The sequence below is a fragment of the Dendrobates tinctorius genome, unplaced genomic scaffold (assembly GCF_039654945.1).
Source record: "Dendrobates tinctorius isolate UK_male_01 unplaced genomic scaffold, ASM3965494v1 ptg000143l, whole genome shotgun sequence".
Taxonomy (NCBI): Eukaryota; Metazoa; Chordata; class Amphibia; order Anura; family Dendrobatidae; genus Dendrobates; species Dendrobates tinctorius.
The window spans coordinates 33,147,497-33,164,369 of NW_027361810.1; the positions used below are offsets into that span (position 1 = coordinate 33,147,497).

At 42.8% G+C, this 16,873-nt stretch overlaps 1 protein-coding gene across 1 annotated transcript in view; it reads right to left on the minus strand.

Moving 5' to 3' along the window:
- LOC141049357 (dipeptidyl peptidase 4-like) overlaps positions 1 to 16,873 on the minus strand; it is a 93,471-nt gene that overhangs the window by 39,175 nt on the left and 37,423 nt on the right. The window contains exons 8-11 of the mRNA XM_073545737.1: positions 14,050 to 14,122; positions 12,091 to 12,211; positions 10,020 to 10,180; positions 4,477 to 4,580 (exon numbers count right to left, since the gene is read on the minus strand). Coding sequence (XP_073401838.1) covers positions 4,477 to 4,580; positions 10,020 to 10,180; positions 12,091 to 12,211; positions 14,050 to 14,122 — 459 coding nt within the window. The remainder of the gene's footprint in view (positions 1 to 4,476; positions 4,581 to 10,019; positions 10,181 to 12,090; positions 12,212 to 14,049; positions 14,123 to 16,873) is intronic.

Sequence of the window (16,873 nt, forward strand, 5' to 3'; positions counted from 1 at the left end):
GACAACCGCAGAGTCCTCCAGTGGGCCCTGGCTTCTCCTTCAGGAGAGTTCATAGTTAGAGTTGAGCGATACCGTCCGATACTTCAAAGTATCGTATCGGATGGTATCGGCCGATCTTTAAAAAAAGTATCGGTATCGCCGATTCCGATACCGGAAGTCCCATTCAAGTCTATGGGACTTCCGGTATCGGAATAAGAAAAACCCTTTCCTGCCCTTGTACAGCCTCTCTGGGGTCTGTACGGGCCTTTCGGGGGGCTGTGCCGGCCTGCCAGGGGGTCTGTGCAGGCTCCGGTGGTCTGTGCCGGCCTGCCGGGGGGCTGTGCAGGCTCCGGGGGGCTGTGCCGGCCTGCCGGGGGGCTGTGCCGGCCTGCCGGGGGGCTGTGCAGGCTCCGGGGGGCTGTGCCGGCCTGCCGGGGGGCTGTGTCGGCCTGCCGGTGGTCTGTGCAGGCTCCGGGGGTCTGTGCAGGCATCGTCCGATGGGACTACAAGTCCCATCGGGCGATGCCTGCTACCATGACAGTGATTGACACATTAGCCAATGATGGGACAGTAGTAGTCCCATCATCCGGCTAATGTGTTAAATGTAAAAAAAAAAAAAAAAAAATTACATGCTACATACATACAACATGCATACTACATACATGCTACATTCATACTACATACTACATACATGCTACATTCATACTACATACTACATACATGCAACATACATACTACATATATACTACATGCATGCTACATACATACTACATACATACTACATATATACTACATGCATGCTACATACATACTACATGCTACATACTACATGCATGCTACATACATACTACATGCTACATACTACATATATACTACATGCATGCTACATACATACTACATACATACTACATATATACTACATGCATGCTACATACATACTACATGCATGCTACATACATACCACATACATACTACATGCTACATACATACCACATATATACTACATACATACAATACATTCATACAATACATACATAGACATACAGTACATATAACATAGAGTAACATACTTACCAATACTTGTCACATTGTTCCCCGAAGCCATTGTCTATTCCGGGATAAATATTAACATAACAAACCACAAAAATACTCACCCACGATCCGAAGCAGTCCACGAGTGTGTCCCACGACGATCTTGGGTAGAGAACTGCAGCATCAGATGATGCTGCCGTTCTCTACGGGCTGCAGGAATCCAATGACGGAAGGTAGGTATCCTTCCGCACTGTATTCCTCCGCCACTTAAAAAAAAAAAAAGTCCCTAGTCTCACTTTATGCCATTGCTGTGTGGGAATTTCCCACACAGCAATGGCATAAAGTGAGACTAGGGACTTTTTTTTTTTTAAGTGGCGGAGGAATACAGTGCGGAAGGATACCTACCTTCCGTCATTGGATTCCTACAGCCCGTAGAGAACGGCAGCATCATCTGATGCTGCAGTTCTCTACCCAAGATCGTCGTGGGACACACTCGTGGACTGCTTCGGATCGTGGGTGAGTATTTTTGTGGTTTGTTATGTTAATATTTATCCCGGAATAGACAATGGCTTCGGGGAACAATGTGACAAGTATTGGTAAGTATGTTACTCTATGTTATATGTACTGTATGTCTATGTATGTATTGTATGAATGTATTGTATGTATGTAGTATATATGTGGTATGTATGTAGCATGTAGTATGTATGTGGTATGTATGTAGCATGCATGTAGTATGTATGTAGCATGCATGTAGCATGCATGTAGTATGTATGTAGTATGTATGTAGTATGTATGTAGTATGTATGTATGTAGTATGTATGTAGCATGCAGTATGTATGTAGCATGTATGTAGTATGTATGTAGTATATATGTGGTATGTATGTAGCATGTAGTATGTATGTGGTATGTATGTAGCATGCATGTAGTATGTATGTAGCATGCATGTAGCATGCATGTAGCATGCATGTAGTATGTATGTAGCATGTATGTAGCATGTATGTAGCATGTATGTAGTATATATGTAGTATGTATGTAGTATGTATGTAGTATGTATGTAGTATGTATGTAGCATGCAGTATGTATGTAGCATGTATGTAGTATGTATGTAGTATATATGTAGCATGCATGTAGTATGTATGTAGCATGCATGTAGTATTTTTTTTTTTTTTTTTTTTTTTTAACATTTAACACATTAGCCGGATGATGGGACTACTACTGTCCCATCATTGGCTAATGTGTCAATCACTGTCATGGTAGCAGGCATCGCCCGATGGGACTTGTAGTCCCATCGGACGATGCTTGCACAGACCCCCGGACATCGGCACAGCCCCCCGGCAGGCCGGTACAGACCCCCACAGGGTGCACAGACCACCGGCAGGCCGGCACAGCCCCCCGGCAGGCCGGTACAGACCCCGGGCAGTCCACACAGCCCCCCGGCAGGCCGGCACAGCCCCCCGGCAGGCCGGCAGAGACCCCCGGAAGGCCCGAAATGACGGCGCATCATGATGCGCACACACCGCGCATCATGATGACGTCAGGCCGTCAATCAACTGAACTTCCGATTCCGATGCCGAATTCCGATATTGAAAAAATATCGGAAGTCGGTATCGGAATTCCGATACAGCAAGTATCGGCCGATACCCGATACTTGCGGTATCGGAATGCTCAACACTATTCATAGTGCAAACCTTACAGATGCCATGGGGCTCTTCAGTGGGAGAGAAAGGTGGGCCCTCAGAATCAAATCCTCAGGTGAGCCCAATGCTCTTCAGTGTAACACTGCCGCCAGAGGTAGCTGGGGGCTGTTAGTCTGATCTTTAGGCACTCCCATAAAAATGAATGAAGGAGATGTGCGCATGATCAATCACGGTTCCATTCACATGGATCTCATCAGAGCCCCTCTTTTTTGGTCCCAGAGTCTAGACCCCGCCAGCATTCCAGAAGTTATTCACTATCTATAGGATAAGGAATAATTTCCAAATTTTGATCCATTTTCTACCATTTTACTGCTGCAAAGTGTTTAAAAGTTCTTCATGTAGTTGACAAAGAGCTCCTGCTCAGTTCTGCCAGCCCTCTCTGTTCCCCACTGCCACTCTTCTCTCAGGGTTAGAGATAACAGGAGTGAAGAGGAAGAGATATGACACTAATCCAGGAAGGAATGAGGAAAAATGTTATATAAAAGGAGCAAAAAACATGAAGAGGAAATAAGTGCAGGATAGGAGCTGTGCTGATAACAGAAACAGCCTAGATAAATGCAGACCTGACATCCAGCCTATATTACTGGCAGAGACACTCCCACAAGAGAAGAAGCATAAGACTTGGACTAAGTGGTAAATTACATATCAGGGGCTATAAAAATGAATGAAGGAATGAAAATTTGTGCAGTTTTATTAAAGGTGGCCACCAACATATGTAAAGAATGTTGTTTTTTCAAAGTCAAAGGTATTTCTGATCTTTAACAGTTCTTAAAGGGTCTGGGACAGGTCCAATTTTCTTTGAGTATCGTAGATGTTTTGGAAAAGTCGTCAAGTATAGGCTCCATGGCCTTCATGTAAAAATGTATAACAGGCTCTATTATACATTCCAATATGTCTTGGCTCCCTCAGGCCAACAGCCAAAAGACCTTGCAGTCATATCACGATTTTTGCAATATCTCAGGAAGGAATTATTATTTTGCTGTGATTTTATGAATAGCATAAATACCTATTTTTCTGTTCATTGCTCCCTTTTTCTTGTTCTCTCCTGCGTTTACAACATTGACCAGCAGAGGGAGCGGTGTTACTACATATCCTGCATTCAAGCCGTATTTTTTTTTGGGACTCAACTTTTTCCAATTGCTGCAATTGATCTGCTTAACGTAGCTCATATAGTAAACGAGTTCATCTTTTAAATTTAATTTACGCATTTTTAATATTTTATTTATTAATTTTTAATGCATTGACCCACAGGATGGAATGATAGCTTCGAAACACGTGGGTCTGTTGGATTTGTTTCATCGAATTGCCAGACATAGGCCTACAATTTTTTTTTTCTTTAAGGGGTTGTCTACTACGAGGACAACCCTGTCTTAATTTGTAACATCGAACCATGTAAAATAAAAGCACCATATACTCACCTCCCAAAACCGCACAGTTCCAGCAACGTTGGTGCTATGCGTTTCAGCACTCGCTTGACATTATTATGTCAAGTGAGCACTGCAGCCAATCAGTGGCTACTGATGGGCTGCAGGGCTCATCTGACACAACAATATCACATGAGTGCCTGCATTCACAGCACCGATATTGCTGTAACGGTGCCGTTCTGGAAGGTGAGCATATTGTGTTTTCATTTTACATGTTGGATTTAGCAAAGGATTTTCCAAGTGGTGGACAACCCCTTTAAGATCCCAAAAAAGTGACATCACTGTCACTACAGCTGTGTGTTACTATAATAATCAGGTAAATGATAATAATCACTGTTACTTACCCATTTCTTATGTCATCCGGTGCTAAAATTTCCACTAATGACACATTGTTAAGAGATTCTATATTTGCAACATACAGCCGCACCGTGGGGTTTTTGGTTCCTGCCTTAAATGCAAAAAAAATATGGAATCAGTATAATAATATGGAACAGGTTTAACACATAGGGAGAATAATCAGATCAGTAATAAAAATAATTATAATAAGAATAGTTGGACGTGTTTTAGCACAGATCCCCGCATCCGAAAAAGCGGCGTTAGGTATCATTCACATGTTGCGACTTTCTTTGCTCCATTTTCTGATGTGTTTTTGATGCAGTTATGAAAAAAAAACCCACAGAAAGCAACATGGCCACAACATGAAAATAAACCATAATGCTTTACTCCTAAGTTATTACGAATGCAGTCGATGTCGTCATGTCAGAATTATGGGCTGTAGACATGGATCACTTATAATCATAATTACCGTATATACTCGTGTATATATTTATTTGTGCTGAAAACGCCCCCCCTCGGCTTCTACACGAGTCAATTGTCCCAGAGGGCCAGCGGGGGAGGGGGAGAAGGTGACAGAGGCAGGAGTTGGATGCTGCGGCTGTAACTGTGTCGGCTGCTAAAGAGAAATGAATATTCATTTCTCTTATAGTGCGCACAGTGACACCTGCAGGCACCAGCTTCCAGAAGACATTCTACTCACCCTCCTGCGCGCCCTCGCTGCATCTCGTTCCGGCACCAGCAGCTCTTCCTGCTGAGCAATCACATGGCCCCACTCATTAAGGTAATGAATATGCACTGCTCTAAACTCCCATAGGCGTGGATTTGATATTCATTACCTTAATGAGCATGGCCACGTGATCGCTCTGCAGGAAGAGCTGCTGGTGCCGGAACGAGATGCATCAAGGGCATGCAGGAAGGTGAGTAGGATATTTGTTTTTTTTAATAGGAAACATGCATACAAAGATAAGGGATAAGGAGTCATGCATACAAGGACAGCGATGGGGGAGCCATGCTTACAAGGACAGGAACGGGGGAGCCATGCATATGTGGGGAGGAGGACTCCCAGACAGTGAAAGGACAGGTACCCCGAAGACCGCCATCAGGGTTCCTGAGGGAACGATACTGGGAGGACAGTAAAAGGAAAGACTTGACTGAAGTTGTCAGGGAAACAGGGGGCGGGGCAAGCTTAAAAGGAGCAGGGGGCGTGCTGAAATGGCAGTTGACAGAGAGCAGGACAACAGACAGGAAGCCGTGTGAGACAGAGAGGACCGAGGGAGCAGATGGTGTGTTGTGGACAGACCTACAGGGGCCTGTGAAAGGAAAGTTGCGGACTCACCGACTAGTGACATGTGAGAGACTTGCACCGGCGGCCACTCCCCGCGTACGGTCCCATACAGCCACTCCCGCTGCTTCCCACCCTGTTGTGACAAGGTGGCTACCTCAGGCGACCGCTGCGACGACAGACCATTCCTTTACAGCGGTCAGGACACTGCCCCCCTGCCTTCTCCCACAGCTGTGGCCCTGTCATCACCGGCCCCAGGGGGCGCCACTTTGCTACAGGCGGTAGTAGAGGCCCCCGTCCAGTTTGCTAAGGGACCCTGAGCAGAGGTTGGTGAATGCTTATATTTAGAGACTGCGTCATTACCGCGCCCCATCAGCACCGTTTCTTCAGGGCCTGTTGTGCCCGACCGGCATCGCTTCTTCAGGGCTGTTGCGCCCCACCGACACCGTTTCTTCAGGGCCTGTTTCGCCCCACCGGCATTGTTTCTTCAGGGCCTGTTGTGCCCCACCGGCACCGTTTTTCAGGGCCTGTTACGCCCCCTTGGCACCGTTTCCTCAGGGCCTGTTGTGCCCCACCGGCATTGTTTCTTCAGGACCTGTTACGCCCCACCGGTATAGTTTCTTCAGGGCCCGACGAGCCCAAACCTTCCCGGAAGATCGAGGCGTCAAGGTACCTGCATCAACGACCTCTAAGCGGCCGCATCTGCAATCCTGAGCGATGCATGGAAGGATAAGTGGACTCTAGAAAATAAGTGTTATAGTTTGGCCATAGTCTGGCTTAGCCGGGTTACTCGCAGTTACACAAAAAGTACCGTTTAGTTCATTGAGTCCCCGCGAGGACAGATTGCTTGTTCCCCCGTTTTGTCTGTTCAGTATAGCCCTAGTGGCTTCAATTTATAAAAGTTCATTATACAAGTCATACCCTGTCTCGTGTCTCGTCACTGCATCCTGAGAACCTGCTAGAACCCTACACATAGAAGGATAGGGGATAAGGAGCCATGTATACAAGGACAGGGACCGGGGAGCCATGCATACAAGGATAGGGGAGAAGGAGCCATGCATATCAGGACAGGGATGAGGGGACAATGCATACCCAGCTTATACTCAAGTCAATAAGTTTGCCCAGTTTTTTGTGGTAAAATTAGATGCCTCAGCTTATACTCGGGTCCGCTTATATTTGAGTATACACGGTATACATCATGATTTTCCAACGTGTCTGTAAAAAGTATGGTCTGTCCGTCATTTTTTGTTAAACAATGATGAGTGAACATGATTGGATAACGTGTTATCCGAGCATGCTCCGGAGTTATCTGAATACCTCGGGCATGCTAGGATAATATATTCAAGTCCCTGCGGCTGCATGTTTTGCGGCGGTAGAAGCCACAAAACATGAAGGAATTGACAAACCGCCACAAAACATGCAGCCACAGGGACTCAAATATATTATCCGAGGACGCCCAAGATACTCGGATAACACCCGAGCATGCTCGGATAAAACGTTATCCAAGCACATTAACTCATCACTATTGGAAAGCTCTCGAGAAAAAATAAAAAGTTAAGTAATCAATCCTGTGTGTAAGTCCCCTTTATGCCTCCACAACGGCTTTGATCTATCATGGTATGGGCTACCCATGACCTCTATTGATGACTTGTGGTATCCAGCACCAAGGTGTTAGGGGCAGATCCTTTAACTCCTGTATGTTGAAAGTTGCGAATCCCACACGTGCTCGATTAGATTGAGATCTGGGGAGTTTAGAGGCTAAGTTCATCACTTTGTAATCTATGTAATGCTCCTCAAACTATTCCTGAATAATGAAGAAGCACAAGAAGAACATTTGGGAAAATCCTCACCGTGTGGTAAATGTAGCGTTGCGCCTTGTTAAAACAGCATTGGTCCAATACCGTTGACCACCTTGGAAAATTTTATGACTTAGGGCTTCGGACAGAAATGTACGTCAGAATGGGCAATATTTTTTAATTGTCTGGACGACTTTTTTTAACCATAAAGTTACATATTTTTTATCCATACGTCCATGACACTTTACTTCCTTTTTTCTCCATTCCTGAACAATATCTGGTTGTGTGATAGTGGCATTATCCTTCTAAAAGTGGCTGAAGTCAACCATTGGGTGGGCTTGGTCTGTATGATATTTTGAAAGGAATCAGCAGTCTCCCAGCAAAACACTGCATCTACTGGCTTGTCTTCTCCCCTAGTGCCAGCTTTTATTACCTGGTAAGTGATGATTCCCCTTCCAAATGTTGCAGAAAATATGAACAATCAAACCAGGTCCCTTCTTCCATTGCTTCATTGTCTACTTCTGATGTTCACATGTGTATTGTTGGAAAATAAGTTGAATGATAAGGATCGTCAATGGCACCTTGATCAATCTACATAGCCCAATGAACATCGAGCTGTGATGTTCCTTGTGTTCTGACACCTTTCTTTTATTGCCAGCAGTCACTTTTTTAGCACTTTCTGCTACAGTAGCTTTTTATAGGATGGTTAGCCTTAACTTTCCATCCCGTTCACCGATTGTCCTTTCTTGGACCACTTCTGATAGGTGCTAACTAAAGTTGGTGTGACTCGAAGCTGCAACCTGGTCCATCAGCCACGACCGCAAACTATGGCCAATGGACGGGAGCCTTGAAAACATCTGGTAAAAGTGGTTCTCAGGGCTCCCATCCAGTGCAGACAGATTACTGTCATGGCCGATGGACCAGGTCCTATGAATTGATTCGCAACAACTTTGGTACTATCCACTGCATGCCAGGAACATCGTAAAACCAGGGATGCCAACTTGATAATTTATTTTTCTGGTCCGCTTATTAAAAGATCACGGACAGGCAATATTTTTTACGGACACATTGGAAAACCATCGTAAATCATCAGGATATAAGTGATCCATGTCTACGGCCCATAATTCTGATATGAAGACATCAGCTGCATTGACTGCAGACTGTACAGTGATGATAATTAGTCACAATCATCTAAATATGTTTCTTTAGCTTCAAAACAATTAATGACGCCTTAATTTTTTTTTCAATGGACTGGGCAAAAAAGTGCCTTATTCTTACAAACCGTTCTGTATTTTTTGGACGGTAGGCCACTCTGGCAACAACTCCTGTCATTTTGCAGATACTCCGTCACAATTAAGCTTTCGGCAAAATTGTCAACTTTTGATTATTTTTTTCTGCTTCTAGGGCATTTACTACAAGAGTCAACTCTTACTCTCTAATATTATAATATCACAAGAAAATCAATATTAATGGCTTTACCCATCAGTGGTTATAACGTTATATCATGAGTGACAATGTCTAAATCTCTGAGAGCAATTCATGTGCTGGCTTTCTACAGAATAGGACACCATATGGTCCCTTTTTTATCCTACAGAGGATTCCGAGTAGTGATGTAAAATGCCCATTTGCTGCTAGATTCCTTGTACAGATGCTTTAAACATATGCCTGACATTTTATCACCTCCACAAGAGAATGGGGGATGTGTGCCAACATTCCTTTGGCACATGAACCTGACTTGGCATCAAATGTGCAATGGTTGTTTCCTGGCTACGGGGATGATACGTACAGAATTGTGGTGCACATAACTCAGACATTCGAGTGAAAACATTTTAAGTCGTCAAAACTATCACAAAAGACTGTAAGAAAAGACTTAGTATTAAGTAATGAACGTTAGACGTACTTTTCAATCGCAGTTGCTTCTGGCGCCAAAGGAAAATCAGCACAGATGTGTCAAACACGTTACAGTCTATGGCAAATGCTTTAGTAAAAAGCATTAAAAAAAACATTGTTCCAGAGGAAGGAGGAGGCAATAGGACGATCAACATTTGGCTTGGTGAAAGCCTTATACTATTTGCTGCAATTTCACAAATAGCGCAAGGACTTCCCAAACCTCCGTCACTCCAGCTCTATTCTCCTCCCAGCATAGCCTCCTCCACCTGCTTGTATTGACAGTTTCTTTGCTTGAGGTCACACAGAATAGAAGCTGCCAGTCAAGCAGAAGGAGTTAGCTCTGGGCAGAGAATAGAGCTGGAGTGACAGAGGTTTTGGAAGAGCTTCCACAAGATGAAAGCTTTTCAACCTCATTTGCATATCAATTCAAGTGCTGAGGGTGGAATGGACTGGCCATGTAGAGGTATTGCTGGACTTGTCTTTGAAAAAGCTACGTATAAATAGTTTGTGGTGGGGGGGTAGAATCTTGATGAAAGATTCCCTTTAAGCATCATGTAGCCTTATTATAACTCAGATGACTGACCTTTGGATACGGGATATGAATTGTCTGCGGATACTGTTCGGATTCATCTCCATAAAATGTATATTCTATAATTGGAACTTCTGTGTCATTAAATTCAGCATAGGTCAGGAATTGACCACCCGGTGACCACCATATGGCATTATTTGTTGAAAACATTTCCTCTTAAAGAAATAATAATAATAAAAATAGTTATAAAAATAGTAATGCAAATACTTTACTTTTATATACGATATGGGGAAATAATAACATTTTACAGACAAAGGGTGGCTGAGTAAATTTTTATTACAGTCAGTAATAATGTTAGATAATAGAGAACGGGCAGGAGCTGAGGCCGAATCTTTGCCGGTAGATGATGGCTTTGTTATTTTGCCATCATCTGCCTTTAACAGCTGTGTGTGGAGAGAAGCTTCACCAGCGGCTGTTAACCCGTTAAATGCCGCTGTCGATCTCTGGGGCGCCATGTTGTGAGCGCCCATTAGTATCCCGTAACCTGATTACCATGATGGCAGGGGGTCTGATGAAGACCCCCGTGTCTGTAATGATGGTACTCCTTTTAATGCAAGCCTCTGGCTGGTGTTCATAGGGTACCATAATTTTTGTTATACATGTACAGCTCTATATGTGCTGTATATAACCCAATCAATCAGAAGATCACAGGTTCCAGTCCCCTTATAGGACAAACAAACACAGTGTAAAGTAAAAAAATTTTTTTAAAAAATATGAAAAAAAAAATAGAGAGAAGTTTGAATTATCAATCGAACCTCCACTGAAAAAGAAATAAAAAAAACTCCACATCGGTAATATAATTAATTCACCTTAGTGGTAAACATTGTAATGATAAAAATGCCAGAACTGCAGTATTTTTGGCCGCTACAACACCACAAAAATACAATAAAAGGCATTAAACACATTGTATCTATTCCACACCAAAATGGTTTCAATAAAAATGTCAGCTCCGAGCTAAAAAACAAAACAACAAGCCCTAAAACAGCTCCATTGACTGAAAATTGAAAACATTACGGCGGTCAAAAAAAAAAATGGTGACAAAAGCAAAATTTTTTTTCACAAGTATACATAGATTTTTTCACCACTTACATAAAAAAACACAACTATGAAGGTTTGGTATCACCGTAATGGTACTGACCCGAACAATCATATATTTTTACTGTATAGCGAAAGTTTTTATTAAAAAAAAAAAAAACAACAATTGCGGAATTGCTCTTTTTCACAATTTTGTCACACTAAGATTTTCCAGTACATCACATGATAAAATGAATGGCGTAATTCAAAAGTACAAAAACCAAATGTTTTATTTGTTTTTTCCACTTGAAAAAGATGCCGGTATGACATTGAAACGCGTTGAATAAAAAGCCTTTTCCTCATCATCATTTCTGAAGAATTGATTTACTCCAGCAGCGCAGCCCAACTACGTGCTCATCCAACTGGATCCAATATCTTCTGGACCACCAGCCAAGGGGCAGCAGCTATTGTTCTTCATGCCTACATAGGAGTTGTGCCTGTCAGAACGCCATCGGGTGAGCGTAACCAGCACTCCCCTACTCTTCATCTGTAGAGTATCCCCCTATTGTGCTCTCTGTTTCCCACTTCTAGATTTACACATTCAAAAGTACAACTCGTCCCGTAAAAAAACAAGTCCTCACACGGCTATGCCGATGGAAAAATAAGAATTGCTCTTGCTCTTGGAAGAAGGGGGTGAAAAAAATGAAAGCGTAAAAATGGAAAATTGCCATTTCGGGAAAGGGTTAAGGGAGCAATTGGCTGGGACATTGTTTTTGTAGATTTTTTTTTGCCATTTTCTGTGTTTAGTTTTCCTTTAAACTGTTCACCTTTTTGTTGATGGAATGAGGATTTCGTGTCGTTGGCTAAAAATGTCTTTTTTGTTTTCAATCTGCAGATCTGTGGTTACTCTCCGGTTTTGCCTTTCACCTCTATTTCACGCTGACATTATGATTACATGTTCAGTGTTTCTTCCTCACCACAAGATCTCTATATATAAGTAAGACAATTTCCGAACAGAAGGTCAGCGCACGACAAAGTAAGAGATTCTTACCTTCATACACCCAATCTGGTATTCCATTTAGGATTTTATTTTCTTCACCATTGTGAGTAATTATAACACTTGGCTCCTCTGGAGAATTTCTGGCATAAATGTTGTTTTCCCAGACATATACCTGTTAGGAAAATAAATTGTTACATACAAGACTTCTCCCGTGCTTCCCCCATACTCTGGAACTCTCTACCCCAACACATCAGACTCTCGCCTACCATGGAAACCTTCAAAAAGAACCTGAAGGCCCAGCTCTTCCGAAAAAGCCTACAACCTGCAGTGATCCTCAGTCTATTGAACCACCGCACGACCAGCTCTACCCTCTCCTAGTGTATCCTCACCCATCCCTTGTAGACTGTGAGCCCTAGTGGGCAGGGTCCTCTCTCCTCTACTTATGTGTGTCTTGTTTTGCTCATGTTTATTGTACTTGTCTATATTTGCCCCTTTTCATATGTAAAGTGCCATGGAATAAATGGCGCTATAAAAATGTGTAATATTAATAATAATACATGAAACAAAAAAACACAATACCACATACTATATTATTTTAAAATAAGAAAGCGCCAGAATTGGGTGAGTTAGATCTGCCCCTATGAGGCATGAATGAGATTGGGATGATTCATAAATGTTTAAAATGGACGTAGCCATTTAAAAACTTTGAATCTCTGTGTTATTTGCAGACTAAAATATTCATCTTTGACAATACTGCAGTTGTACAACACATTACGGACTGGAGGCCAATGTTTTATAGCTTTTTTCTTTTTTTTACCTTTTCTCTATTGCTGTGCTGTAACATTCTCTCATGAGTCAACTTCACTCTTAAATAGCTGCTGAATTCCCTGCCTTGGCTTTTATACAGTCTCTCATAGTCCCTGCTGATGTAATAGCTGCATTATGATAAACTCCATGGATTTAGAGCTTCAAATAATGTTTAGCAATAGATCTATAAAGATGGGGCATAACTTAGGTCCTCAGCGGCAACATATGCCCATTTCTTCAGTCCATATGCTGTCCGTGTGCACAGTAGACAGCACATGGACTATAAATTAATTGATAGTACAATGAGTGAGCTTCAACATGGTTTAGGACTAAGGTGTCAGAAGCACCCCTGTAACATTGATTCTGGGGGCTCACTCTACAGCTACATGGAAGGATTGCCTCACCCTTGTTTGCAAATTTGCAGCCAACACATTGTTCATTTATTCAAAAGGAAAGATATCTGCACTGTGTATTAAGTCTCATCTCCATGGAATAAAAAAGGAGAATGTAGTGGGGTGGAATTGGAGGACCCCGATCCACTTGATCAATGAGGATCTCAAAGCAGCATTATGAAAGTTTTGATGATATATATTAATACTGTGGCAGTTGGCATGTCTGTATACAGTGCATTAAGTGTACTGTGCCAAGCACTGCTCAGGGGCCCACCAGAAGATACACCGATTACCCGGTGGGCCAGTCCGAGTCTGCAGGGAAGGCCGTGAACAAAATGAAGGGATGGGTATGCAATGTTTTCAGTTTTTATTCTGAGAAGACAGAGACTTTGATTCCAGCTACGTCACTTACTGCCCGGCCTGCTGTAGTTTTAGGAAAATGTTTTATCATCAGAAAATTATCACTAGTTGACTAGTAAGCCTGCTGCCATGTAGTCTCTCGCAGTCATGACCTTTATATAACTGTGCCCTGACCACTGATTGGCAGCTTTCTGCCTATGCACTGTGCATACAGAAAGCTGCCAATCATTGGTGTGGGCGGGGTTATGCAGGGCTCAGCATTCAAAGAACTGCTAGATCTTCAGGACATCAAAACTGCAGCAAGCAGCCTAGTATTGCAGAAATCGGGGTCTCTGCCCTTAGGCTGCTTTGGTGGCAAAAACATGGACACAGATTCCCTGTAAGCATTCCCATTCCAAATCACTTATTAGCTTAACAGTTGTTTTGTGTGCGGTAGGGTTAGAGGACTTACCAGTCTATGACCAACAGGAGACCATGAAATATACTGAATCCTTGGAGGTAGTTCATTTACAGTTACATACTGTCTAAGAAAGAAAAAAACAATGCAGAGGGTGATCCAGTATCAGAGTGATAGAAACCACTAAAATGCGGAAAATACCAACATCATAAACCAGATCCACAGAGGTAATGGATCAGATGAGCTGCCCTCCAGGCAATGAGCGCGATTAGCACTTTATGGCCCCTTGTTTGTGTCTTTATGACAACTCATTACGTGTATTATAATTGCAAATTTTATTGTAAACGATTGTAAAAAATGTAGGATATAGACAGACTTCTCATCATTAACCTATGCACATACAATAAAGGGATACACTCCGTTACCTGGCAGGCCTAGAGAAGTTTCTTTGTTTTTTTGGTAATTATTCAGCTCTATATGTTAAATCAACAAATGATCCTCTGATGGACCGAGGTTTTGACATTAAAGGGGTATTCCAAACTTATGCTATATATCTGATATATTCTTGACCCCAGACCTACTCGGCGAGATGTTCGCCGACTGCGGCATCCTGTAGGAAATGAATGGCGAGGTGGCTGCATATATACATGGCTTCATCTATCTACTTCTATAGGAATCACAGACACAGCTGAGCTTGGCTGACTCCCATTGAAGTGAATGGAGGGAGTTCCACACGTGTGGCCATCTCTCGATTCCTTTTCCTAGAGTTGTGTGATGTGGATCAGGAACCTGCATCTTTCATTCTTTTATGTCCTATCCCATATATGTTAAAAAAACAGGATATCCCTTTAAAGCGGACGTTTCACCGATTTCACAATGCAAACTGCATGCAATATTAAATGTATCTCATAGACCTGATAAGACTGTTGTATTTACTTTGAAATCCATGTTAGAATGGCTGCATAATCCATTATGAAAGTTTAACTCAATCTCCACCTTGCCTCAGTGTCTCTCCTCCCCGCTGCTATATCTCACACTGCTCAGGGTAAGCTGCAGCTGTCACTCAGGCTGCCTGGGTGGAGATAGACTAATCAGCTCTCTAACTCTACAGCTGAATGCATAAAATATTAATTTTAATATCAGGAGGACTGTGAAGCCTTTCTGGCAAGGTTTTTCAAAGTATATACACTAGCCCCATCTTATTATCTTCTGGTATGTAATAATATATACAGTTTGAATCGGGGAAATATGGTCACAAATTCACTTTAAGTAGAAGAACTTTCCACTAGAGCTTATAATAGAAGAAGAATGATAACCGCACATCACATTAGGCTAATCAACACATTGACTCAATGCCCCCCATCCCGCCTCAACGACTTACTGTTTCATTTCCCATTACACTGTAGATTATAATCCCGTGAGAGCTGGCTCCTCTCCCCCTCTGTACCAGCTGCCATTATTAGACAAGATGGGATGTGAGAACACCCGTCTGACAAATTCATAAAAATTGTCGGTGTTCTTAGGCTAGTTTCACACTAGCATATGGCAGAGCTGCGGAGGGATGCGGATGTCCTCCGTGAAGCTCCGCCCACTGCTGCGCCTCCTCAGGTCAGTTTCGCCTCCGTCGGCATGCGCCTGCATACCCTATCTTTAGCAATGGGTATGCAGGCCGTACTGATGTATGCGGATGCCTCTGCATGTGTCTTTTTGATGGTGCGGCGACCTGCGCCGAACACAACGTGTTGCATTTTGGTGCAGTCGCCGCACCGTCAAAAAGACACATGCGGAGACATCCGCACACATCGGCACGGCCTGCGTACCCAATGCTAAAGATAGGGTACGGAGGCCGCATGCCGACGGAGGTGGAGCTGACCGGAGGAGGCGTGGCAGTGGGCGGAGCTTCACTGAGGAAGTCCGCATCCCTCCGCAGCTCCTCCATACACTAATGTGAAACTAGACTAACGCCCCTTAATAAATTTGGAGCATTTTATTTCTGCATACCTATTATTAAGACTGGCGGATGAAACACCAGTCTTAATGTATTTGGGCGACAGTGAATCTCTAAAAGTGAAAAACATTAATGAAGGAAAAGATCTATCGTTTTTTTTCTTCAGAATACTATTTAATAGTTGGTATAAATTCTATATCTCCCACACAAATTATCTTAAAGGATTTTCTCATGATTTTGCTAAATGTGCACAGGGTAGCCATTACTATTATAAACAAAGAAGTGAACATTATATATCCCCTTACTCCTCCTCCACTGTAACATTGTCATTTCAGATGTGATGTTATTCCATCCATCATGACTGATGCAGCCAATCACTGTCCTTAAAGGGAATGTGTCAGTAGGTTTTGCTATGTAATTTGAGAGCAGCACAATGTATGGCAAGAGACTCTGATTCCAGCAATGTGTCACTTATTGGGTTGCTTAGTGCAGTTTTGATAGAATCCCTGTTTTCTCTGTTGTAGATATAGCAGTGCTATGAATGCTAAACCCGCCCACACCACTGATTGGCTGCTTCCTTTGTACACTGTCAGCAAGCAGCCAATCATTGGTGGGGGTGGAGATGCACAGATTAGCTGGACTGCCCTGCAAGTGAAACTTAGTCCAGCAATAATAATCTCTTGCTGATAAAACACTGATTGTATTAAAACTACACTAAGTAGCCCAGTAAGTGACACATCCCTGGAATCAGGATCTCTTGCCCTACATTATGCTGTTTTCTGATTACATAGCAAAATCCTGCTGACAGATTCTCTTTAACATTGAAGTTAGCAAGTCTGGCATGTGATCAATGAGGCCAGGGGATATCTGCAGCTAAGGCAGATTTTGGTAAATGATTAAGAAACCCCTTTAACCCTATTTGACCCTGGA